The 23,819-nt window shown below is 51.7% G+C and overlaps 11 protein-coding genes across 11 annotated transcripts; 2 read left to right on the forward strand and 9 right to left on the reverse strand.

Moving 5' to 3' along the window:
* Positions 1-1,851: 1,851 nt before the first annotated feature.
* J4E85_002205 (uncharacterized protein) lies at positions 1,852-2,802 on the reverse strand (the record flags this gene model as incomplete). The annotated part of the gene is made up of 1 exon (XM_051466485.1): positions 1,852-2,802. The coding sequence occupies one exon, from the start codon at positions 2,800-2,802 to the stop codon at positions 1,852-1,854; it is 951 nt and encodes a 316-aa protein (XP_051329340.1).
* Positions 2,803-5,707: 2,905 nt separating this feature from the next.
* Positions 5,708-8,227, reverse strand: SYF1 (pre-mRNA-splicing factor syf1; the record flags this gene model as incomplete). Its single annotated transcript, XM_051466486.1, has 1 exon — positions 5,708-8,227. One exon carries the CDS (start codon positions 8,225-8,227, stop codon positions 5,708-5,710), a length of 2,520 nt encoding a protein of 839 aa, XP_051329341.1.
* A 378-nt stretch (positions 8,228-8,605) lies between these two features.
* Positions 8,606-9,598, forward strand: VMA8 (H(+)-transporting V1 sector ATPase subunit D; the record flags this gene model as incomplete). Its single annotated transcript, XM_051466487.1, has 5 exons — positions 8,606-8,620; positions 8,678-8,790; positions 8,844-8,854; positions 8,913-9,297; positions 9,346-9,598. The coding sequence occupies 5 exons, from the start codon at positions 8,606-8,608 to the stop codon at positions 9,596-9,598; spliced, it is 777 nt and encodes a 258-aa protein (XP_051329342.1).
* A 327-nt stretch (positions 9,599-9,925) lies between these two features.
* J4E85_002208 (uncharacterized protein) lies at positions 9,926-10,839 on the reverse strand (the record flags this gene model as incomplete). Its single annotated transcript, XM_051466488.1, has 4 exons — positions 9,926-10,272; positions 10,322-10,625; positions 10,698-10,704; positions 10,763-10,839. 4 exons carry the CDS (start codon positions 10,837-10,839, stop codon positions 9,926-9,928), a joined length of 735 nt encoding a protein of 244 aa, XP_051329343.1.
* A 545-nt stretch (positions 10,840-11,384) lies between these two features.
* On the forward strand, positions 11,385-12,812 carry J4E85_002209 (uncharacterized protein; the record flags this gene model as incomplete). The annotated part of the gene is made up of 1 exon (XM_051466489.1): positions 11,385-12,812. One exon carries the CDS (start codon positions 11,385-11,387, stop codon positions 12,810-12,812), a length of 1,428 nt encoding a protein of 475 aa, XP_051329344.1.
* A 1,029-nt stretch (positions 12,813-13,841) lies between these two features.
* J4E85_002210 (uncharacterized protein) lies at positions 13,842-15,008 on the reverse strand (the record flags this gene model as incomplete). Its single annotated transcript, XM_051466490.1, has 1 exon — positions 13,842-15,008. The coding sequence occupies one exon, from the start codon at positions 15,006-15,008 to the stop codon at positions 13,842-13,844; it is 1,167 nt and encodes a 388-aa protein (XP_051329345.1).
* Positions 15,009-15,227: 219 nt separating this feature from the next.
* Positions 15,228-17,197, reverse strand: J4E85_002211 (uncharacterized protein; the record flags this gene model as incomplete). Its single annotated transcript, XM_051466491.1, has 3 exons — positions 15,228-16,889; positions 16,961-17,004; positions 17,191-17,197. 3 exons carry the CDS (start codon positions 17,195-17,197, stop codon positions 15,228-15,230), a joined length of 1,713 nt encoding a protein of 570 aa, XP_051329346.1.
* A 226-nt stretch (positions 17,198-17,423) lies between these two features.
* J4E85_002212 (uncharacterized protein) lies at positions 17,424-18,591 on the reverse strand (the record flags this gene model as incomplete). The annotated part of the gene is made up of 4 exons (XM_051466492.1): positions 17,424-17,818; positions 17,878-18,093; positions 18,146-18,460; positions 18,519-18,591. The coding sequence occupies 4 exons, from the start codon at positions 18,589-18,591 to the stop codon at positions 17,424-17,426; spliced, it is 999 nt and encodes a 332-aa protein (XP_051329347.1).
* A 446-nt stretch (positions 18,592-19,037) lies between these two features.
* J4E85_002213 (uncharacterized protein) lies at positions 19,038-19,857 on the reverse strand (the record flags this gene model as incomplete). The annotated part of the gene is made up of 2 exons (XM_051466493.1): positions 19,038-19,444; positions 19,494-19,857. The coding sequence occupies 2 exons, from the start codon at positions 19,855-19,857 to the stop codon at positions 19,038-19,040; spliced, it is 771 nt and encodes a 256-aa protein (XP_051329348.1).
* An 840-nt stretch (positions 19,858-20,697) lies between these two features.
* J4E85_002214 (uncharacterized protein) lies at positions 20,698-20,915 on the reverse strand (the record flags this gene model as incomplete). Its single annotated transcript, XM_051466494.1, has 2 exons — positions 20,698-20,865; positions 20,895-20,915. The coding sequence occupies 2 exons, from the start codon at positions 20,913-20,915 to the stop codon at positions 20,698-20,700; spliced, it is 189 nt and encodes a 62-aa protein (XP_051329349.1).
* A 704-nt stretch (positions 20,916-21,619) lies between these two features.
* J4E85_002215 (uncharacterized protein) lies at positions 21,620-22,722 on the reverse strand (the record flags this gene model as incomplete). Its single annotated transcript, XM_051466495.1, has 3 exons — positions 21,620-22,051; positions 22,105-22,349; positions 22,401-22,722. 3 exons carry the CDS (start codon positions 22,720-22,722, stop codon positions 21,620-21,622), a joined length of 999 nt encoding a protein of 332 aa, XP_051329350.1.
* Between the last annotated feature and the right edge of the window lie 1,097 nt (positions 22,723-23,819).

Here is a 23,819-nt window from a genome sequence, read left to right on the forward strand (position 1 = left end):
TGTTGTTCCCATACACAACCCATTACTCATGCAGATGTCGGTGGACGCGCAGCATCCGCTGTGATTGGCGCTAGGGTTGCATGGCGTGTATGTTTTGTCGAGTGCTGTACCGTCAACGGCATAACATTGCTGACTCGTAGCAACTGCGATCAAGGTCGCGAAGACCGTAAGGAGGGACCGACTCGACACCATATTAGACAAAAGACAGTATAGAACAAGTAAAGGAGTGACTGGTTGCAAAAGCAAAGGATCGCGACGAACTGAAGATATGTGATGAGCGAACTGGATGTGTGGAGAACCTAAGGATGTTTTAGAGCATTAATGTATCCCATCTGCTGTCGACAGGACATGCAGGTCCATATTTAGTCTCTAGCCCTACATTCGCAATGTTATGCGGCGAAGCCCTGTACAACCTTCTTCAGCTGGCAAAGCCGATGGTTACAGGGTAGACCCCGCCGACATCTGAAACTGGACAATCAAACCTGGTCTTCGAAAGACCCATGGACCCGTATGCGGAGGCATGGGTGACGCAGCTAACAAGCAGTTCGAGGCAAGTGTAACAGCCTCGACGTTGGAAGCAGTGGTACAAAGACGACAAAGTCTATTTCGTCAAGGCCCGACGGCGCTTCCTCCTTCACTTGCTTCAAGGGATGCGCTCTTTCAGACCCACGTACGCGAAGATGGCGCTTGCTGATGCGCGCCTCGCATTTGCTTTGTCACTTGACAACGGGTCGTTCAGTAATGCTTTTGCTCGCGTTTAGCCGCATGAGGTAGGTAGTGAAAGAGGACGGGAGGCTCGTAGCAAATGAAGAGTCGAGGCGATGATGCGCCAGGTGTGGTGGAAGGTTTGAGATGCGAGGCGGAGTAGGCCACGGCTAGCATCTGATTGGTCAAGTGCCGCTTAGTCCAGCACCACAGACCCCTTTTCGGCACGTACCTGCATTTCCACCATCGAACTCTCTTTGCCATCGCTGCGACATATCACCGTTGACAACGGCGCCGCGAGCGCCCCGAGCTGTCAATCGCGGGGATGTGGTCGCAAGCATCAATCGTTCACTCGGTCGGTCAATAGGTCAGATGCTATCAGTTTCGCCGACCCAGAAACAACCCATCACATCGGTGGCGTCTATCTTCATCATTCCAAGGTCCTTTTCGATGGAGATTACTCAGCGCAATGACCTCTTCGACCGTTGCCTGTTTTGACTGTTGGAGGATCGCCCACGATCTCGAGCTCGCCTGTACCCGGTGCGTGCAGATCTGGGCACCCTGGCCTGCGGCACCATCCAGAGTTTTTACCTGTTGGCGGCGCCGGCAGGGCCTCCGCGTGATGACGAACCACGGCTGTAAATTAAAACACACAGTCTTCAGGTGCCTCATCTCTCAAAATTCCACCGCCCAGTGTACTTGCCTACTGCCCAATCTGGCGCTCACGTCATCTTGCGACCAGCCTTCCGGACCCTTTTGAGGTTGGATCGGGCAGGGTGACATTAGCAACAACGTCTATTCAAGCACGGTCGACGGATCGGGGATGCAATGTGGGGTGTTCGGAGTATTCGGAGGCTGCAATGAAGATCTATGGACGACGATGGACCGACCCGATCACGTCCTCTATCACGGTCCATGTCACGATCGCAAGACGCTTCATTCAGCCCTGTAGACGTTCAGCCACCGCAGGCTTACTAGCACGGCTGTCGCGCGCGGACACCGGAAGGCTGCCAGCGAACACTCGCGGAGTCTCTAAGCAATGGTACATTTCCCATGAACTTTACAGTCTTTCCGGTCCGTCTTCAGGCATCTTCGTAGCCCAAGCCAGCAGCCCCAGCTATCAGACCGCGAAATGACAACCCTGACTTAGCCATCCAGCTCTTTGAGCAAGTCCTCTATCCTCCTTATCTGATTGTGCGGACCTCCATCAACCACCACCCATTCCAATAAACTTTCTTTCGCCATCTTTGCCCAACGTCTGGCATCTCCCATCATTCCGTGACCTGCGTACACGTACGCCAGTCTCTCATAGTCCTGGGCGAGCAGAGTATCCAAACCCTCTCGTTGACTAATCTCCATCACTTCTTTCTCCCAAGCAACAATTTGTTGGGCATCGTAGGTCTCCGCCGTCAAGTTCTCCAGCATCTTCCGGAGTTGGGCGAACCTCGCACGGCGCTGGTCACTACCAGCTACATCGTATTGCGAAGCAGTGCAAAGAGAGCAAGTGCACTTGAAGTTCCAGCCTTCCTGATAGAGTGCTTGTCTGTCGGCGTGCTTCAAGTCGATTTTGCCATACGAGATACCGATTTCTTCCCCAGCGGCGATGTCCCGTTGAGCTTTGATCTCCATTGACAGTGTCTTCGGAACAAAGCGCGCGTGCGCATTGGGTTGGCACGCTTGATTAATCCGGGCAACGGAAGGGAAGAGACACATGTAGGCGTCGTCTACTTCGCCATCAGCGAGCTGGCATGCGAAAGCATTCGTCTTCATTATGTCTTCAACTTTGCTGCCACCCAGACTCTGATCCAATGCCAGCACCGAGTTCCGATCTGCCTGAGGTAATCGATCAAGTGCGGCACTGAAGAGTGTTTGGCCTTGCGCACGCGTAACTTGCGTAGGAAAATGCGAGCTCGCGATGATACGCGCAGTATCGAGTAATATCGTTTCTCCTTTCTCCAAAGCCTTTGTGGTGATTAGGCCTTTGCCCTTGCCCGGGAAGGCCCGAACTTCGAGACCATCATCCAAGCCCTGGTGTTCCCCGTTCAGAGCTAGGAAGGCCGCAGATATCGCATTTGCAGCTACAGGTCTTGCGATCATGCTCAAAGCATGTCCGCCTCTTGTTTCGGAAGTCGTGTAGGTGCAATATTTCTTCTGCTTCCCTTGAGCACAGGCTGGATCGTGCGACCACGGTAAGTGCTGAAGGGGCGTCTCTTTCGGCAATGGTTCTGAATTGCCGGTGGTGAATGGACAATGTGGTAATTGGAGTGGCAGTTGAGCTTGGACCGCGAATTGATGCGGCGCGTTTGGGCATTGCGGTGACGCATAGGCGTACAACCTAAATGCGCATGTCGCGAACGACAAGATCAGAATCCGCATACAACTCATGATGGTAATGGAATGTCTACGGAACGCATCACGGAAAGCGGTTGAGATGTCTACTTCTCTCCTCGCGTCTGTAACACTTCTGAAACAGGAATCGCTGGGCAGCTGCGTCTTGCGCACAACATATTCTGCGATACCTCAAAGCCCAACATTTCGACTTCATCACGACATACTTCTGTCAAATTTCTCGTCGTCTCGTGCCTGAGCACTTCGTGGGATGGTGGTGAGCAAGTTGAAGCGGACCCATGACTCGACTGCGCCTACCAATCCATTTGAGGACGCGCCAGCAACGCCACCTATCTTGACAGGGCCACGATCAGCACCGTGCCATTCGAAACATCACCACACCACCACATATCGTTCTTTTGATCGTCAGGGCGAACAGCTCAGTGCACGCTATGCGGCTGAAGCCGAGAAGGCCACGATGGGGCCCAGCCTGCTGATTAACTCATCTCCACACCAGCGCATCCTCGTCATACTTTGACGTGGTAGCACACGGCTGTCAGGCTGTTTCACATCGCGGATCGTGCCACAGGTTGCCGGATGCCGTGCCACCAGTTGTCGCACAGTACGAACTCTACGAGATTGATTAAATCACAATAAGAGTACGAGGGCTTTTTGAGGTAGTGACAGGTGACACCTAGACATCGACGAGGATGGGCCTGGTTACTTAAAGGGGCATATTCATGTGTTCGACCTGGTACTGGGATAGACCTTCATCACGGTGAACACGTAGAGGGACTCACTCGCCCTTCTGCCTGAAGGAGAGAAAGTTTAGTGCAAAGTTTGGCAGAAGTCAACTACACGTTGGGCTTCAACTGCCGACCATGCAGGTTCGGAACGGAGTCATCACGACATGATCAGTCAATGGTGCTATCAAACACTGCGTGAGCATGCGTGAGGCCACGAGCAGTAGGTGACACGCAACGTATTTTGGGTAATGAGCAGCAATGGAGGAACCCTACTCTTACTATTCAAGACGAAACGAAGCGTGGTCTCCTCCTACCGAGATAGATTTTCGCCAAATCACCATCTTTACCCTTGTAACACATCATTCCAACTTGGTGACACAGATCTTCACATGGGATGACTACGCAAGTATGTCGCATTTGGAGTGTCGCGTTCAGTCGCCGAGTCCTGCGATTACTGCACCACGAGACTCTGAAACCTAAATCTCGCAGCCGCGTAACCTCAGTGCGGTTCGCTGACAATGTAAGACAAGATAACCAAAAATCCGAGAACTTAACGTACCCTTCTGCTGTTGTCTGCAACGAACCCCATGATGCGTGCGCGTTCGATGTAAGCACGCCACGCGTCCCAAGGCTCTTTCCCTATCCCGAGTCACCACTGCCACTTCCCCTCTTCCTTCCTCTCGGGAAAACCATGCTAAAAGCAACGAACAAAATCCGGGCATGAATCGAACCCGTGAACGTAGCAAGTATGTATACACGAGCAAAAAACAAGGGCAGCTAGGACGACATTAGGCTTCTACTGTCCAGTTCTGTGAACGGAAGAAGAAGCCCGTGAACCAGGTGGATACAAGATCCAATCAGACAAGCCTGTATCACTGAATGAGCACGAAACTCATACTGTTATACGCTCGTGCACAAGACAGACTCCAGTATCGGATTGCGGTTGCTCAAAATGCAATGTGCGGGCATGATCCAGTGTAACTGCCTCAGATCGTGACAAAAGCTTCGGCTGCTCCTTCCCACCGATGCCGCAGTCTTAGTTAAGCGGAGAACAAAGTGCGTGGCAAGGCACGTGGATGTGTCCCCATTTTTTTTCTCCACGGAGAAGGAGCATCCGGCTCTTGGAAAGTAAGACACAAGGAGTGCGGTATCGGAGCTCCGTACATGCGGTACACGTGTATTACAAGAGGAAATCAAATAGGCTCCCTGCGATGAAGTGGCTGGAGAGCTTGTGATCAGTAACGTTCAATGCTGACTACGAAATTAGACGAATATCGACATGCTTTCAAGACCATTGTTGTAGTGACTTTGCGTAAGTGATCAAGTTGTATCTATCCAACTTCGATGGATCCAAGTACAGGACCAAATATAGACACACTACATACGTCACGGCAGAAGCGAAGGCATTGATTGCGGAGTGAATAGTGTTTGTTTTTGGCTAGATGTTTTATATGACATGATGAAGCTGAGAAGATGTTGCCAAGAACATACAGTTTGTTTGACCACTCGACAAAAGAAATCGGCCCAACCACCAGGGGCTCTCTTCAGAGCAAGATGCCACTGACATCGTTCGCGCGGAATCCCTCACAAAGTAAAAGAACGCCGGAGATGCAAGAAAGTGAACTAGTCGAGACAAGTTGTCAAGGTATCGATCGAAGTCGAGTAAAACACAAAGATCAGACTGTCGAAACCTCAAATTGGTGGAGGTCGAAGCAAGGGAGACCGCACTGGGTCAACCCGAATATACACGCAAAGCAATGAAATATTCCGGAGTAGCATGGTAGCCTGCGAAGATAGCCAGGTGTGTTGTTGTCACCTTTCTCAAATAACGCCAATGTAAATGCAAGTCTTTCATCCTAATCCACCCGCCCTTGACCTAATTGTATACCCAAAAGGTGCCCTTATTTAAAGGAACCTTGGTTCATGAATCATAGGTCGTCGTCGTCCAGATCGATCGCATCGGGGTTTGCGGCTGCCTCTTCGGTAGGCTTGATGTTGCCACCCTGAGGACCGGTACTGGCGGCGACGAAGCCAGCTGGTGCGCGTGCTTGACGCTCGAGAGCGGCCATTGCATCCTCACCAGCAGCATCGGTAGCGTCGCCGTCTTCGTCGGCGGGTGTACCGTTCTGTTGACCACGAGCGACAGCCTGGGAAGCGATGAAGTTGACGTCGGTATTGTACTGAGCCTGAACACTGCGCTTGATGCGTAGCATTTCCTTGTACGTGTCTTCGTTGCCATGCTGGACTTCGAATGACTCCCACTTCTTCCAGAATTCGGGGCTTGTTCTTGGGTCGCAGAACTGACTGGCATGGCCATAGATTGCTCGGGCTCGGTCGATTTCTCCCAAGCGACGTTCCATCTCGGCAAACTTGAGGCACATTTCCTTGGCTTCGCCGTCGGGTAGGGCGGCAATTGCGCGCTCGTAGATTGGTCGAGTGGAGGTGAGACCAAAGTTCGAAGCTGACTTGGTGATGTAGAAGTTGAACATCTCCAGCCTGTCCTCGTCTGCTACAGCGCGTGTAGCGCGTTCGTAGATGCGCATAGCATGTCTAGCTAGACCGCGATCTTCTTCAAGCGCACCATACATCAAGTATAGTACCTTGGCGAACTTTGGCGGGCAGTCCTCCACAGCCTGTTCGAACAGATCACGCAATCGCTCCATGCCAATCTTACGGTCCACGGCCTTGGTGAGGTACAAGTTCCAGATCTCGAAAGCGACGGGGTAGCTGAAGAGGTCGAGGCCGCGCTCGTAGACCTTGAAGCAGTCTTCGTAGTACTTATTCTCTTCCAGCAGGTTCGCGTAGTTGACGATGGTTTGCGGTGTTGCGATGCGAAGCTCGAATATTCTTTCATACACCTTCTTTGTCTCCTCCAGGGTGCTGACACTCTCGACAAGATCGACGTAGAAGCTCCACAACTTCCAGCTCTTGTGTACACGCTGTTGTGGTGATAGCGACTCATCGAAGTAGTCGACATTCGACCGCTTAGGGGCTTGCGTAGCCTTGGCCATGATGTCCACGGCCTTGTCGAAGTTTTCGTTGCGAAGCTCCATCTCGGCCCATTCGCACCACATCTCAGCCAGCTCGGAGACTGACTTGAAGGGTACCTTGACAGCCTTCTCCATGATGACACGGGCATTCTTGAGGTCGCCGCCTGATTCGTACAGTTTGGCATAGTTGGCCCAGAGCTCGTGAAACTTGCCGAGTGCCTTCTTGGGGTTGATTGCCGCAATGGCGTCGGTGTAGGTCTGGACCACCTCTTTCTTGTTGTCACCCCAAAGAGCGACGCGCTTCTCCCATTCGATGACATTGTGCGGGTTCTGTCGAAGCATGACATCATTCAGCAGGAAGGGCCGTCTTTGCATGAGGGATTCGAAGCGGACCATCCGGATGTCAAGGTCCGCGTCAGCAGCCTCGTCGATCTTGCCCTTCTCCGACCGAACAGCGGCCTCATTGAGCTTGATGCCAATCATGGCCTCCTCAGCCTCCACGTACGTGTCAAAGACGATGGAGAAGTCGCGCACAGTCATGACTGTGGTGACAGCCTCCTCGAAGACGTCGCGGGCTTTCTCGTACTCGCCCCTGTGCATCCAGTACCGCGCCAGACCGACCCAGAGTATGCCTCGCTGATCGGGGAACTTGGAGATGCCGCTCTGGATGATCTTCTCTACGTCGATGCCGCTGTCGTCGCTGGTGTCGATTTCCTTGGCGTGGTCAATCATCAGATCGATCATCTCGGTCCAGAACTGGAAGGGTCCCTTTGCCTCCTTGCTCTTGAAGCGCGGGTTGTTGAGGATTTCCATGTACTTCTTGACGGCCTCGGTGTACTTGCGCATATCCTTCAACAGCTCGATGAAGTCCTCGGCGTCTTCGGGGTGGATCTGCATGTAGCGACGCCAGATCTTGACGGCCGTCTCGCCTGATGCAGACGTCGCGAACGGTCGGTAGAGGGCCCATATGCGGTTGTGCTGAGTCAGAGGCAGGGCGCGTAGGGCTCGGTCAAACGTGCGGCGGGTAGTGGTAACGAGGGGCTGCTGCATGAGGAAGTTGAGGTACATCTCCCAGATGCGCGGCATCTTGTTGAGCAGGACGAGGGCGCGTTCGAAGAGGGCGTTGACCTTGACATAGTGGGGCGCGAACTTGGCCGGGTTCTTCTTGGAGAGGTGCTTGGTGCGCAGCTCGAGGTACAGCTTCCACAGCTTGTACGAGCGCGGAAGCGTCGTGACGGCGCGCTCAAGCACAAAGGCCTGCTCCAGGATGCTCCCACGTGACTTCTTGAAGCTGTAGTAGTCGAGCCAGGGCTTCACGCTGCCGGCATTGCGCTGGATGTCCTGCTCGTACGCGACGTCCTGGTCGGTGATGAGGAAAAGGTCCGCCGAGGGCTCCATCTTCCGCTTGGTGGGCCGCGAGAGGCTCGCGGTGACGGTCCTGAGGAGTTCGCCGGGCATGATTGCGCCAGAGCCAGGGCGTGTGTTGCCCGCGGTGGGCAGGAGGGCGATGGGGTGCGGTGTTGGACGGCTGACGAGGCGTGTCGAAGTGTTAAAGTTCTGAGGAAAGAGCGATGGTCAGCCGTCTCCTGCAGCCAATAAGCAACGTGCATTCCGAGGACCCGCTTCTCAGTGTTGGTAGGCGCGCGCGCACGGGTCTCACATCCATGGATAGCTAGCTCCCCGGCATAGCTGCGTCACGTTCCGCTGGATTCACCTGGCCGCACTGCGCACGCTGACTGGCTCCGAGACACCTACCAGAATATCTCCGGCCATTGTCAGCCTCTACCCTCGGTTTTAGCCCCATAGCCTTCTCCACCAACTGTTCGAGCCGCAAACATGTCTGGCAGCGGGGTACGCCAGCCCGAGCTATGCAATGCCCAGGACATCTGATGCTAACACGACCCTCAGGCACGAGAGGCCGTCTTCGCGACGCGGCAGTCGCTGGGTCTGATGAAGGGCAAGCTCAAGGGCGCCCAGACCGGCCACGACCTGCTGAAGCGAAAGAGTGAGGCCTTGACCAAGTATGCACTCGCTGTCTCCAGTCCACTCGTGAAGCTTTGCTGACCATGTGCAGGCGCTTTCGAGGTACGACTACGCTATATGCACCCCCACCATCTGCCTTTGTAACTGAAACCGTTTCCAGAAATAACGCGCCGTATCGATGAGGCCAAGCGCAAGATGGGCAGGGTCATGCAGGTCGCGGCTTTCTCCCTCGCCGAAGTTACCTACGCCGTCGGCGGCGACATTGGCTACCAGATTCAAGAATCCGCAAAGCAGGCCCGCTTCCGCGTACGAACGAAACAAGAGAACGTCTCCGGTGTCTTCCTCCCGCAGTTCGAAAGCTTCACTGTCGAGCAGAACAACGACTTCGCCCTGACGGGTTTGGGCAAGGGTGGTCAGCAAGTACAAAGATGCAGAGAGACGTACGCAAGAGCGGTCGAGACTTTGGTGGAACTGGCTAGTCTACAGACTGCCTTTGTCATTTTGGACGAAGTTATCAAGGTGGTCAACCGCCGTGTAAACGCCATGTGGGTATCCTTTCCTTCCAGACAACTGCCAAAGCTAATAGCCAACAGTGAGCACGTCATCATCCCCCGTACCGAAAACACCATTAAATACATCAACTCTGAGCTTGACGAGCTCGACCGAGAGGAGTTCTACCGCCTGAAGAAAGTGTCCAACAAGAAGCAGAAGGATGCTGCCGAGGAGGAAGCCGCAAGGGTGGCGGCGAAGCAGAAGAACGAAGAGACGGAGAGTGAGGCGCGAGAAGATGCTGCCGAGAGCAAGGACATGCTGGGCGACGAGGACAACGAAGATGTCATCTTCTGAGCGCTCTACAGGCGACTAGTAGGGCCCGTCCGTGTAGTGTCGCCTGCGGCCCATTGGGCGCTGGATCCACCTCTCTAGCTCTCGCTCGCCAACGTCTCGCATGTAGACATGCACCTTCCAGAATGCTGATACCGAGTCCGTGGTCCAGGTTCCGTTTGGCATCCCGCGCGGGGCGTTTTCGACCAAGCTAAATAAGTGATAAGCATTGTGCCATTTAATGTGAACGTTGTCTTTTGATAATAAGACTCTATTGTGCCGGCCTGTATCTGTGCCGAACAAGGTATCATAAAATGCATAAATCCATAGCAATAATCCATACGCAGTAACCTACTGTTGCCGCTGGTAGGTGACTTTCATAGGCTTGCCCTCTGCGCCGATCGGGGTGTTGGCCGTCGATTCTTTCGCTGTGATCGCAAACTGCTCGTTCTCGAACTCAGCAAAGGCAACAGCCCTGACCGAGACCAAGCGCACTTCCTTGAAGCCTTCGAAACGCTCGAAAATCGTCGTGAGGTCGTCCTCGTCGACATCGCGGGGGATGTTCTGCAGGAAGAGCGTCTTGTTGGGTCGTACGTATTCGTCGGGAACAGCGGCTGCTCCGGTTTTGGCTGCGCGAGGCTTCTCGGCGGCGACTGGGTTGGCTTGCGCTTTCGCGTCTTCTTCGGCGCGCTTGAAGTCTATGGCAGTCAGTATGGAGCACCCTCAGAAGTGGTAGGAGATGCGCACCCCTAAGCGTCAGGCGCTTCCGCTTGTGATCGTCGAACAGTTCCGGCGCCTTTCGCTTGACTGTCTCGTCGCTGTGTGTCTTCGCCCTGTGCACCTTCATGACCTTGCCGTACATCTCGAAGCCGTTCATTTCCTCCACAGCCTCCAGTGCAGCCTTCTCGCTGTCAAAGACAATAAATGCCTGTCCCTTCCGCTTCAGACTGCTCTTTGCGATAACATCCAGGATCGGACCGTAGTATTGGAAGACCCGTGTCAAGGCTTGCTTCATGGTATCGATCTTGACGCGCTCCTCGAGGTTGTTGACCTAGTGCTGTCAGCAATCGCGCCACCAAGTGCAATGTGAGTGCGTTGCTGGCGCGCTCGTGGTCCAACTCACGTATATACTATATTTCTCCATTAGCATCAAGGGGACCTACCTTTTGGGCATGATCTTTCACTTACGTTTCGATGGGCACCGGGTATTTGCTGGGGTCTACGAGACCGCCGCCCATTACTACGCCCTCCATCTTATCCGCCATCTTGAAGCAACTGTTGTGTGGGTAGTGGAGTTGTATGGCGTGGTCTCACTCACCCGACGAAGCTGTCGGGAGCTCGAATTCGAGATCCGCGCCAAGCACGCTAGGCTGCGTCCGCACGTGACGACGAACACCAGGCCCTGGGGAGTTTTGCACCTGCAGACAGCTATTCAAGGGTCGACATACAATATACCTCCAACTTCTTGAAATTCGCGAAAGCTATCACTTCTTGTCACTAAGCAGTCTGACACTATTATCGCTTCTCGTAAGTTGTAAGAGCGTTATGGATGACCGAAGGTGTATGATTTGAGCCACCCCTCATTGTGCATTGAGCGCGTTGTTCTCTTGCTGCTGACAGCTATCGACTCTCCCTACCGATCACTGAGGCACTTAAAAAAGGCGCTTACATTCTTCATCATGAGTACTGACGTCAGCATGCGTCTGAGCTGATGAGGCTCGTGCGGAAACTTCTGCCAGATGCCTTTCCAAAACTGACAAACATCAATTTTGCATCTCATCACGTCGTCGATTTCCAAACTATCTTTGCAATGCCACCACCAGGAATACGATGGCGATCGCACCCATTGTTCATAGTCTTCACTGTGGGAATGGGTGCGTTCGTGGACCTTTTCTTGTACGGGCTCATTGTGCCAGTACTGCCGTTCCTGTTGAAAGACCGCATCGATCTACCTGACTCTCAGATCCAAAGCACGATATCAAACCTTCTAGCAGTCTATGCAGCAGCTTCCTGCATATCTTCACCCATCGCAGGCTTCCTAGCTGACAGGTTGTTTTCGTCTCGAAAGCTACCTTTCCTCCTCGGGTTAATCCTATGTCTACTTTCGACCATTCTTCTCGCTCTCGGGCGTAGCGTCGCCGTTCTGGCCATTGCACGATTCCTCCAGGGAGCATCGGGAGGTGTGGTGTGGACTATCGGCCTCGCTATCTTGGTTGAGACCGTAGGCCGCGAAAACTTGGGCAAGACTATGGGAACTATATTCAGCTTCATATCAGTTTCCACCCTAGTCGCACCTATTGTCGGCGGTTCATTGTACGCGAAGACTGGATACATAGGTGTCTTTGGCGTGGCCATAGGGTTGATTGGCATAGACTTCATTTTGAGATTGCTCATGGTGGAAAAGAAGGTGGCTGAGAAATACTCTACTCCCGAGACACATGCCTCTGAACCAGATAGGAGCAACGAACAACAAGACACGGAACAAACCCCGCTTCTACCAAATGGTCCTTCTACGCTCGATCGCTACCGTCTCTCCAAACCATCGAATCGCTTCACTCGCAATCTTCCCATCCTCATGCTGTTTCGCCATCCAGGTCTGCTAACCTCCGTATGGATTGGATTTGTGCAAGCTCTTCTTCTTGGTTCTTTCGACGCTACCGTGCCGTTGGTAGCGTCGGGGCAACTAGGTTTTGACAGTCTCAAAGCTGGATTGCTCTTCCTACCACTGGGCGGTGCGGATTTCCTGCTGGGTCCAGTCTTTGGCTGGTGTGTCGACAACTATGGCACGAAGCCGGTATCAGTCTTTGGATTCATTTGGCTGATACCAACGCTTGTATTACTCCGACTTCCGACTGAGTCGAGTATCATCGAGAGATTAGACAACGGTCACATCATCGCACTCTATTCTGCATTGCTAGCGATGAACGGACTCGGTCTGGCGGTTATCAACAGTCCTAGCATTGTCGAATCTGGAACTATCGTGGAGAATTACTACAAGGCGAATGAAGACATGTTCGAGCAGGCTCCTTTCGCCCAACTCTACGGCATCAACAGTATGGTGTGGAGCGGTGGGCTGACTGTAGGCCCACTGCTGGCTGGGTATCTACGAGACAAGATTGGATACGGCAACATGAACGCCGTTCTTGCTGGCATTTGCGCCTTCACAGCAGTTTTGGCGGCATTGTTCATTGGTGGCAGAGAGAAGGATCAGGACGCGTCTAACGAGAATGCAGACTAAGTGTCACTATCATCATGTATCGTAGTGCAAGCTTGGCTATTTTGCATTTTTGTGTAGTCTCTTACTCATCAAAGTCAGACCAACTGGTGACAAGAATCCACATCCTGCTTATCCGCCCTCCGTGAAAAGTTACCCATATTCGAAACGATAGCGACTTATAGAGAAGGTATTAAGACCTAGTCGTCATAGCAGGTACACCTATTAGATGCACCACTAAAGTTCTTGCCGCATTTCCCACAGGTGTTGGTGTCGACAGGAGTAGACTCGGAGCTGATGATAGACACTGTAACGTGTTAGCGAAAAACGGACTGGAAACAAGCCCAACGTTTGAGATATATACTTTTGTGTTGTCTTGTTTTATGGATTGAAGAGGCTGAAGAAGCTTTGATATGCGATTTGATTAAGCTGAACGTGCAGGTTTTACTTGTGGTATCGATGCTGCTTAGTTCGGTGTTGTTTTCTAGGGATAGAGGAGAAGACCTATATTTTTTATATGCCATAAAATTCCCAAAATATCACTATATGCTTTCATGAAAATGATTATGCAGAGTTTCACATTACCTTTGGGGGACAGGCCGGAGTTCCGTTATCCTTACTCACACCGAGCTGTGGAATACCGTAGACATAGGACTTGTTATGCATGAATACCACCCGTTTACCATTGAGGTCTGTCCACTACCTAGACAGTGACATTTGAATGAACTGACTCGATGCTATACATTGCCATCGGCTTTGACAGATCTCATAGGAAGCGCTTTCTTTGAGGAAGCAGGTGAGATTGTGAAGGGTCAAAGGTGGAATGCAACGAGTCTGACTTCTAAGACCTAAAGCTGACTATGGCATAACATACACTATGTAGACGCTGATGTCAAGTTTGGGCGAGTTGTCTCCTCAGCGAATATCCCTGAAGTTGAAGCAGAAACCATTACATTGAAACCATGACCTCGCTAGAGTCCTTCGCAGTCATCTCCATATGGTAATTCCATTCGCGCCAATTATCATTCATAACACAGTGCTCGTTACTCTCTGCTACAGCATTCCAAAATCTTTGAGCACCTCATTCTCTAGCTCATCGTTATACGCCTTCGAACAAGGACGCAGCTCATGCTTTGTACCATCTTCTGCGGTCTCCAAAATCCATCCTTCTAACACGTCATCACTCATTTCCAGACCCTGTCTAGAAATCCAACGCCTTCGAATCTCCGCACCAACATTTCTTTTCATCTGCAGTGACCGCGACTCATCAATGAGACGAACAGCTTCAACCAGCTTCTGGGAAGACTCTCCACTAGATAGCATAGCGCGTGTCTTTTCTTTGAACATAAGATAATAGTCCAAGTACTGATTGCAGCTACCCAACGAGATGTCTTTGACTGCTGTTTCGAAGGCGGAAGGAAAGAAGCCTGCCATCTCCCAATCAATGATGGCAGCAAGTTCGTACTGTGGGCCGTCTTCGCTCTCTGCTTTCTTTACAAGCAGGTTTCGTGGTTCGAGGTCGTTGTGCGAAAGCACCAAGCTTTCTTCGAGAGCCTGGAGATCATCAGAGGAGAATCGTATCTCACCCAATTCTGGTATGGCAGATTTGATGACGATGCCGTCGCCATCTAGTGCGTTTTCTATGGAAGAGGTAGCGAAGCTCTTGGCTTGGTGCTGAGCGACAAACAGTGCGATGAACTCGCGAACACTTTTCGCGAAACCAAGGAATGGACTTCCAATACTGATATTCTTCTTGTCGTCAACTAGAGCTGTGTTTGGGAAAACTCGCTGAAGGAGTGCATGTGAAATGTCGACCTGTTGAAGTTTATCGACTGCGTTTGCAACAGCATCAATCAGAGACGTCTTCTCCGTGAGGCTGAGGGAAGGCCAAACAGACTCTAAAGTCACAGTGTTTGGTATAAATCTGGTGACCATGTAATCTGCTTCGCCGTGGTTTGCCGTCACCACTTTTCCAGACCAGAGTATCTCGGGGACATAAGTCGGGATTTGGAGGGAGGCTGCCTCTTGAATCGCAGAAACGACGGCTAGCGACCCGCTTGAAGTTTCCAATCGAACGATTACAGCCGGATGGTTTGGAAATTCCGCTTTGAACGTGCAGTTGGTGAAGGAGTGAGCAAGTATCTCGATGGAGTTAGGTTGCGACTCAGTAAAAATTGTCGAAATGATGGCCGCATCAGGGCGAAGCATTCGATCAGCCATATTGAAGAAGGTGCGGCTGCAAGTTGAGCTTCAGGGTAAGAGACCGGAAGGTATGATTGTAGGACAAAGCCAACCTTATACAATCGCCAAGACCCAGCGGCCCACATTACCTATGATTGGGTCGAAACTCATTCTTTCACCGATGATATCGCATACGTGTCGCGTATAGCTGGGTTTGTTTGGCTTCCGCTTCCGAAGTGCGGGCCCATCCTCTTTGTTCTACACGTTGGACACACCGAAGTCCATATCTTCAAGGAAGGCTGATGGGTCAGCAAAACTGCCCCAGTCATCGAAAGCTGCGAATGGGTTTGATGTCGCCTCTTCTAGAGCTTCAAGAGGGGCGAGAGGAGCAGAGTACGGTACATGATTTTCGTTTGCGTCAGTGGCCCTAACCTCAAACGGAGGCTGATTTGCTGTCGGTGCGTTTGATGCCAAACACAAGAGCTTCGTATCATAAAAAGATTTGGCCCACTTGGTTTTCGAAGACCACTTCGCAAAAGCGTCGTTGTTTAGGTTCAGACCATCAGGATGAGCCTGCGATACAGCATCGTACCGTCGAGAAGCCTCGCCGAGAAGTGTCGAAAAGTCGACGAACTTTCTAAGAGCTTGGACATCCCAGCCGTCCATCTCAATCAGGCTTGCTCGCACAAGCACAACAAAGATGTACGCAAACTGCGCGAAAACGCCGAATGGAACGACAAGATAGTCTTCGACGGGTAGTTCTAGGTATATCTCCGTGTACCTTTTGGCCGCGTCCATGCATTGCCACATTCCATCTAGTCGCTGCCGTAGGTCCGTCTCTTTGACTGTATGGGTGGCGAGATTCCCGAATGAGCGTTCCCAGATCGCAGTTCGGGTACAGGCTTGCTGCAAATGCGACACTATCGCCGTCGCTGCGTTTCCAGACGCTAGCGCAGCTTTGTCGAGGTCGCTCAAGAAAGATTTGGCATATAGTTGCACCGGAGCATGCTCGCAGTCGGTAGCCATGGCTTCTTGCATGATGCGCTGACTCTGCGCTAGCTGTACGAGCAAAAGATCGCTTTCGTATTCTCGAGCTTGCGTTAGTACATCGACGCAAGCTGTATGCCATGGAGTCCAGTTAAGGTTGTCGATCTTCCGGAAGGATGTAAATATCTGTGAGGTTAGATAGAACGTTCCGAGAACTGCACGTCGCTCATCGTTCGTTACGACCTTTGCCGGCTGTGGCACACCGTGCGCTTGTGACGCTGCCATCAAAGCCGCCTTCTCACAAAAGCCTGGTGCACGATCGATATCCAGGTCGTGAGTGAGCGCCATGGTAAGGTGTAGAAGTACTGTGTGGCTTGGTGGTGCGAAGAGATGCGGATTATACCAATTTCCAATCACTAGCATACCCTGTAACAGGTCGAGCGATTTCTCACCATTGATCAATACCCTATCCGAGATCTCTCGTATAAGATCCTTTACCAGAATCTGTTGGACTGCGGTATCGTGGAAGAAAGCGACTGTCTTGATAGCCTGTAACAAGAACGGCTTGTTGTTGGCCAAGCTGGTAACATCAGTACCAGTTGGGAACACCACAAAAGGCATATGAGGTGCCATCAGTCTCTGGTAGCGATCGAACAAAATGTCGGTATTTGTTTCGTTCGTTTCCATTGATGCGAGGTGGGAATCGTCCATCTCCAGCGTTGCGTCGCGGGCAGAGGCAGTAGTATCGACAGATCCGGTAGCGCTTGGAGTTACGATCAGTGATGCCTGATACACAACGTTACTCTTCTCATGTAATCTTGTCGCCTGCTGTAATGCAGAAGTATGCATTTCCGATTCTGAAGATGCCTCTGGCGCATGTCTGTTGGTCAGAGCTTCAGTGATGTCTGCAAGCTGTGCCTCGAGATGCTGCAACTGAGCGGATCGTCTACTTACAATTTAGCATCGTGAACCCAGAGATTTTATGCCGCTCGAAATTGACTCACGTTCTTATTTTTGCCTTGGTTCTGCGTTTCGTTGGCTCCCGAGTCTGGCAGACCTTATGTAGTCGTGTACATCTAGAAATATGTTAAGTTTTTTGAAATCATTCAAGATACTCCCCCGGACTGAGTACTCATGCTAATTGATCAGTCATGCTGTACTTACTGACCTTTCGCAGTTGCTGCCCTCTGTACGCCTCACACATTTGCTCTTCGCCTTCGCACAGACTGCACACGACCCATGATGTGCATGAGTCGTGTTTTGCGACGTGGCTGTTACTTCTTCAGATTCTTCGTATGCTGAACTCATTGCGACTAGGACGTAGCAGTAAGGTATTGAGACCTCGTGAAGCAAGGTTGATGATGAGGACGACGAAGTAGATGGCAATAGGTAAATCGACGTAGCAATATCTCCGTCCGTCTAAACTCCGAAATCTGCAATATGACAACATCAATCTCGGCTCAACTTTCAACCGTTCAGCAGCTTCTCATGCGCTCCTCCATATCTTTTACCTGCAACGGGAAATGTCTCCTGAGCTTTGCGGAGGTCTTCCATATCCTCATCGGTCAATTCAAACAGCTTGCTGTTCAGGGTGACGCGTTCGATGTTGGTAGACCCTGGAATGGGAATCGCCCCTTGCCGCGCTACCCAAGCGATAGCGACTTGCGCCGACTTGAGGCCTTTGCTCTGGGCAATCTTTTCCACGGCCTCGGCAAGCTTGTAGTTCTGATCAAACACTTCAGGTCGAAAGCGGTCGAACATCTTCGGGCGAAAGTCGTTGGGCGAAAGGTCATCGAGCGTCTTGAAACTGCCCGTGAGCCAGCCCCGACCGACTGGACTGTACGCAATCACAGGGATCTCGACTATATCGGTGTTGTCAGCGTCGGATCTTCGAAGCAAGTTCTTTCGCGGAAAGACGTACGTTCAGAGCATGCTTCCATGATTCCGTTGTGAAGGGGATCGGGTGTGAACAGGCTCAGCTCGATTTCTACGGCTGAGATGGGGTGAACGGCATGAGCTTTGCGAACAGTGTCTGCGTTGACTTCAGACAGTCCAATGCCCCCGATCTTACCCTCTTTTACCAGCTCAGCCAAAGCTTTGATGGATATTTCAACGGGCGTGTTGGGGTCGACGCGTGCTGCGAATTTATCAGTTGTTGCTACGATATCAACCTGCGGATGTGCTCATACCCATCTCGAAAATATCGATGGCTTTCGCGCCCCCTAGCCCTTCGAGAGCTTGCTCCACAGATGCGCGGATAGCCTCTGGGCTGCCAACTGGGCCTGTTCCATGATTGAAGGCGCCCTTGATGTTGAGCACAACCTTTTCAGCATCCTGGGGGTACTTTTCGAAGTAGTAGCGCATCAGATGTACGGAGTTTGACTCCGGCGTGCCATAGTGAAGACCTCCGTTCCATAGGTTTGCACCCTGGTCTAATGCGGCCTTCAGCAGACTGATTTGATGCTCGCGCTCGAATTGAGGAAATGGAGCAGGAAGAGTCAAGCCTGAAGAGTCTGTTGTCAGTAAGTTGCTTTTGGAATGTCCAGGTAGCGTGGAACGGACCTAACATTCCGAGCCCGACAGGGCCCACTGGCTTGCCGCACACGCGTGTAGCTGCTGCTCTTCCAATACTCATGACGGGCGATAAATAGTAAAAGAAGCCTTGCAGGCTGTCAAGTTAATAGTAAGGGACGATCTGATTGAGATAGATGATACGTATGGCTGGTAACAACGACCATGCTCTTATAGCTTTATTCTGAACGGTGCTGCGAGCCACAACACCGTCCGTCCCCGTGTCTCGAGCATGCATAATTCGGCATCATTTCAATCTTATGAGAAAGTAGGAAGCGACTGTTGTTGCGCCGTTCCCGGTCCCCGTTGGATGTTTGTGTGGCTTGCTGGGGAGGGAACGGAACACTGCGACCGCGCGGTGGCAGCTTGGTGGGCAGTCGGCGCTTCGGGCGCTATTTGAACCTCCGCCCCCGTTCGAGCGGCGGCTCAGCACCCACCTAGCACCCAACCTCAACACACAATAAGTACATGTTACGGCCCTCCTCAATCGCAAGCAGGTGATTCCCAAAATCAGACCATTGAGAACTTGTTGTTCTTGTCATATACCATAACCCTCAGCAGCATACTCGCAGGATCGTCATCCGCATCTGGCTTAATTACCAGATTCTCCAACAGAACGAAGCCCATATGCTGGTACAGTGGAAATCCCATCGGACTTGCCTCAAGGCCTACGTCAATGCCCGCAGCTAGAGCCTGGTCGACACCCCATTGAGTGAGCGCAGTGCCCGCACCGCGCCGACGATAGTCTGGATGGGTTGCAAGCAGAACGAGGTAGTAATTCTGAGGATACATCTTCTCCCAATATTTCGAGTGGGTGTAGTTCAGCGCTTGCTGAAAGGCGATCATGCGCTTCGGATCGCCGTCGCGCCGCTTGAACTCCTTTCCTATGGCCCAGTTCTCCACAAAGGTGATGTAACCTGTCATTGCTCAGTATTGTATTCATCGGGTTCGCGCGTGCATGCTCACAGTGTAGCGCGTTAAACATGCCCTTACTCCACAGGTTTGTCAGAGCCTGTGTCAGCATGCTCTTCCCGTTCTCCTCCCATAATGCGAACGCGATTATTGTCGCTACTGCTTCTCCACGATCTTCGCGTTTTTCCTCTACTGACGCGACTTCTTCAGCCACGATGAGTGTGATTTTGGGATGGTAGAGGTAGTGTTTGAACACTTGCAACCAAAAGAATTGACTGTCATCAGGATACTGGCGCCTGTACCTCCAAATGAACTCGAACCCCGGGTCATCAGGTAGACTAGCTAGGGCAACCGTCGTGACACGAGGGACGTCGCGAAGCTCAGCAAGCCTGACCCTGAAGGACGGTGTTGGCGACATGCTGTTTGAAGCTGGACGGGGCGGACGGCCGCCTGAGCTGGGGCGAACCCCTCATTTTATCGCTAGACAAAAGCCGCGGTACAGTACGCGGTTGGATCTATAGGATCTTTCTGCTTCTCAGGCCTGCCACAGTATGTGTAGGTGGTAAGACGGAGCTGCAGCCACCTGATTGCAAGTCCGAGATGATAGGCTGATAAGGTCCACGGAGACTTGAGGAAGGGGTGACCGCGTGCACGGGCCATGCAGCCTGCCGCTCCCCATCGATTGCCTCTGCCGCATTTTCCGCACGACATCAAAGTGAAGATGTCGGTATGGGATCGACTCTCTGTTGAGCTCGTTGATGAGGTAGCGTTCTTCGTATTCCGATTCGATACTGTAGGCTAACGAAAGGTCCAGATTTTCTCCTACCTTGCAAGGCCTGTGACTGAACCCCGGTATTCATGGGACGAGACCACTCTTATCCACGATTTTGATTACATATGTTGCCTCGGTGGCTATGACTACCCACATGTGCTTCACCAGGAGTTGGAGCTTCGGCTAGTCTGTAAAGCCTTCGACCACGCTATGACCCGTCTCTACTTCCAACATAAATATGCGACATTCCGCACCTGGGAGAACACAGCTACCTCGAGACTTCAGAAATACATCGTAGAAGCAGGTGCTAAGTTTGCGCCTTGCATAAAGCGCTTACAGATCATGTTGTCTGAATCAAGACTAAGCCCAGATGGATTGTTCGAGAAAAGAGACGTCGAAAATAATCCTGGGCTGGCCGGAAAGTTGGCCCTGTTGGTCGCGAACACGTCAGCCTTTGTCCCTCGGATCGAAGAGGCTGTCTCTAAATTACCAACGCTGAAACGCCTTGTTGTTACGCTCGAAGAAAATTGGCGTAGCGCACCGTTGGAAGTTGATCAGAGAGACGATGAAGACTATGGCCTCAAGCTTGATCTTGACTTCCTGCAGCTCATTCGTAGCAATATCGCGAGCATATTCTCCTCGCCACGCGTACATCTTCCTTTGCTTACGTATCTTCGACTTACGCTGCCCTCAGCATACGACATTGCGACCATTGGCGCTTGTATTCGGGACGACATGGCCATGCAACTGCGACATCTGTTTCTGGAATTCGTCGATGGTACAGGGCCTGGCGGTGATCGCGCGTACGACTTTGACGAGAGATCTATTAACGACGAACACGGAAGCCCGCTCTACTCCAACCTGCAAACTCGTTGTCCAAATACGGATTACATGGACGGCATATGCACTTTAGTGTCACGTTGCCGCAATCTTGAATCTCTTGGCTTAAAAGGGACTCAGTACTGCAACCTAGAATCGCTCATCTGGCGACCGACCGGCGAAGATGGACTCAAAAGCTTGTACATTCACCGTGCGAGAACGCCTTCTTCAGTCTTACTTGCTCTCCTGTCTCCGTCTACCGGTATCTCAGAGTCGTCGTCGACCTCTAGCATTGTTTCGGTAGTGCTTTCAGACGTGGAACTCCAAAGCGGTGCATGGAGCACGATCTTTGATCATTTGGGATCTAGTCCGCTACTCGCCTACGTTGATGTGAAGGACATATTGATAGAGAGGAGTGACCAACGGAGCGTATTCAATATGATAAGCAAGTTTGATGCTCGGGAAGGTTACTTGGGTGAGGATTTGCAGAACCTATACCGGGAGAGTTTATGAATAGAGAAAGTAGTGGCTGAGGTATAGAGTACATGCGTGCCATTACTTATATCTGGCTTGTCCAAATACAATCTGTTCAGAAAGCTAGGGTTTGGCCCGCCTCCTTAGTAACAGCCGCCTTGACGTTCGCACTTCCCAAAAGTTCGTACTTGTAGGGCAAGCTTTGCGCACTTAGTGTACCCTTGGGAGCTGAATTGGCGCTCTGCCCACCAAACAACACGTCCTCCACGACTGCATACCCATCTTCCGCGCTACTCTCCGTGTACACCATCTTCTTGCCACTATTCTCAAAGACCGAGCTTTGAACCAGGGCTTGCGCACCCATGCGGGTGTTCACACCTGTAGACTGCTCGTTGTAGTAATTGTTGAAGATGTGCGCTGTGCCGAATCGGAGCAATGGTCCGCGACTGTTGACGCGGTAGAAGTGGTTGTTTGCGTATGTTACGCGGAGGTGGCCAGTGTCTTCGGCGGCGTTCTTGTCGGAATGGCCTACCAAGGTGCCTTTGGACTGTACTGTATTAGCCAATGTGTATTTTTGTGAAGATGAACATGAGGACGTACATGGTTGTGAAAGTAGGTGTTGGAGATAGTTACGAAGTCCGCAGCGTGCGAGAGATCGACCAGCCCATCGTAGGTATCTTTGCCAACAGTCTCGTCACCATAGTAGTCGCAATGGTCGACCCATACATTGGTGGAGAGTTGAATGGTAGTGGCATCGCCATACTCAGCGGGTACTCTGCCGATCTTCATGTTGCGTACGATGACATTCTTCTGGCCTAGAATCGTGAGACCAATTCCAGTCAAGGCTATAAAGTGTTAGTCAGGGCTCATGCAACTTAGAAGGGCTAATCGCATACAACTTCCAGTCTTTCCGATGATGGTCTTATCAGAGCCGACCTGTACTTTTGCAGCACCACTGATGGCTCCTTGAACTACGATGTTCAAAGGTCCGGAGGAGTTGGCCGCGGCCGAGAGCTGGGGTAAAGTGCTAACAGTTGTAGTAGGACCACCGGCTCCCCCTTTTGTCCCGCCATTTGCCATCGCAAAACCAACATTAGCAGCATCTGTAATGCTAGCTCTCTTCTCCAATGCCCTTGCTGGTGTATCCTGATAAGTTGGGGTAGGCGATGCTGTGACTGCAGCCACCGCAACGAGTAGAAAGGAGGTAGAAAGTTTCATGTCTGGTACTTGCTGCGATGTAAGATGAGAGTGCTTGGTCGTTCTGGCAAAACCCATATGTATGTCGAAGCTCCATTATGTACAAGGCGTCGGCGTTTGGACCGCAATAATTTTCGCTGATCATCTCCGTGAAGCTCAAGGAGTGGCTTGATCTCCACCGACTTCATATAAACAATGAACCCTCTTAGGTGGGATTCGATGGCGAATGTCGCCGCGAAAACGCCTGAATACATGGAGTAACATGAATCATTCCGCGTGACCAATGTGTAGCTTGATTGGGTAGTTAGGACGCGCATCGCGGCTGTGGCCGAGCGTTGGCTGATGCATGCGAAGCATATCGGTCCGGAGAAACCCCTGGTTGGAGGAAGTTAGCTCAATCCGGTGACCCCAGATTTGCATCTATTTAGCATCACGATGCCAAGTCTGGGGATATCATTAGCTTAAGAAATGTTGCGGGGTGGAGAATGCAACGCGTTGATACTGTTGACGTTGAAAGAATATGCTTGTGAATAATGCGCATGGCCATATTCTGATTTTGGTGCGAGTCAACATCGCGACATCGACCCCGGCACCAGGACTGAACACGACTGCAACGATTGAGGCATCCTCAATCTTCAAATCCAGGCACGGTTTTCGTAATCGGCATTAGTACCTCCAACCATGATGTTCCCATTGCCATTGGCAACCGCAAAACCAGCGCAACTGTGATCAAGTCTCGTGCAGCCGTCAATGACAGCCAAGACACTCCATGCAAGATCGATGCTATGCCATACAAGTCAGGTTTGTTCTGTTTCATAGTCGATTGTGCGGGGTAAAGGAGCGAGATAAGCATACCAGTAACTACTCTCACGCTGACCCGTTGTACTTATACCAACGACAACGCCATTGAACCCGTGCCAACACACCGTTCTCGGTTCTCTACTGTCGAACTCACAGAGAGTTTTGCCGAGGATGCGAAGATAATTGAAGCAGGAAATGAGATTGTTGACGTCTGTATAGGATCTATCTTCCGGGCCGCACACCAGTGTATTGTCTGAGGTGGCGGTTTGAGCTGCAGGGTGTTAGATGATTCCCACCTGAAAATGCGACAGGTACTT

The sequence above is a fragment of the Alternaria conjuncta genome (assembly GCF_024043145.1).
Source record: "Alternaria conjuncta strain BMP 0040 chromosome Unknown scaffold_3, whole genome shotgun sequence".
Taxonomy (NCBI): domain Eukaryota; kingdom Fungi; phylum Ascomycota; class Dothideomycetes; order Pleosporales; family Pleosporaceae; genus Alternaria; species Alternaria conjuncta.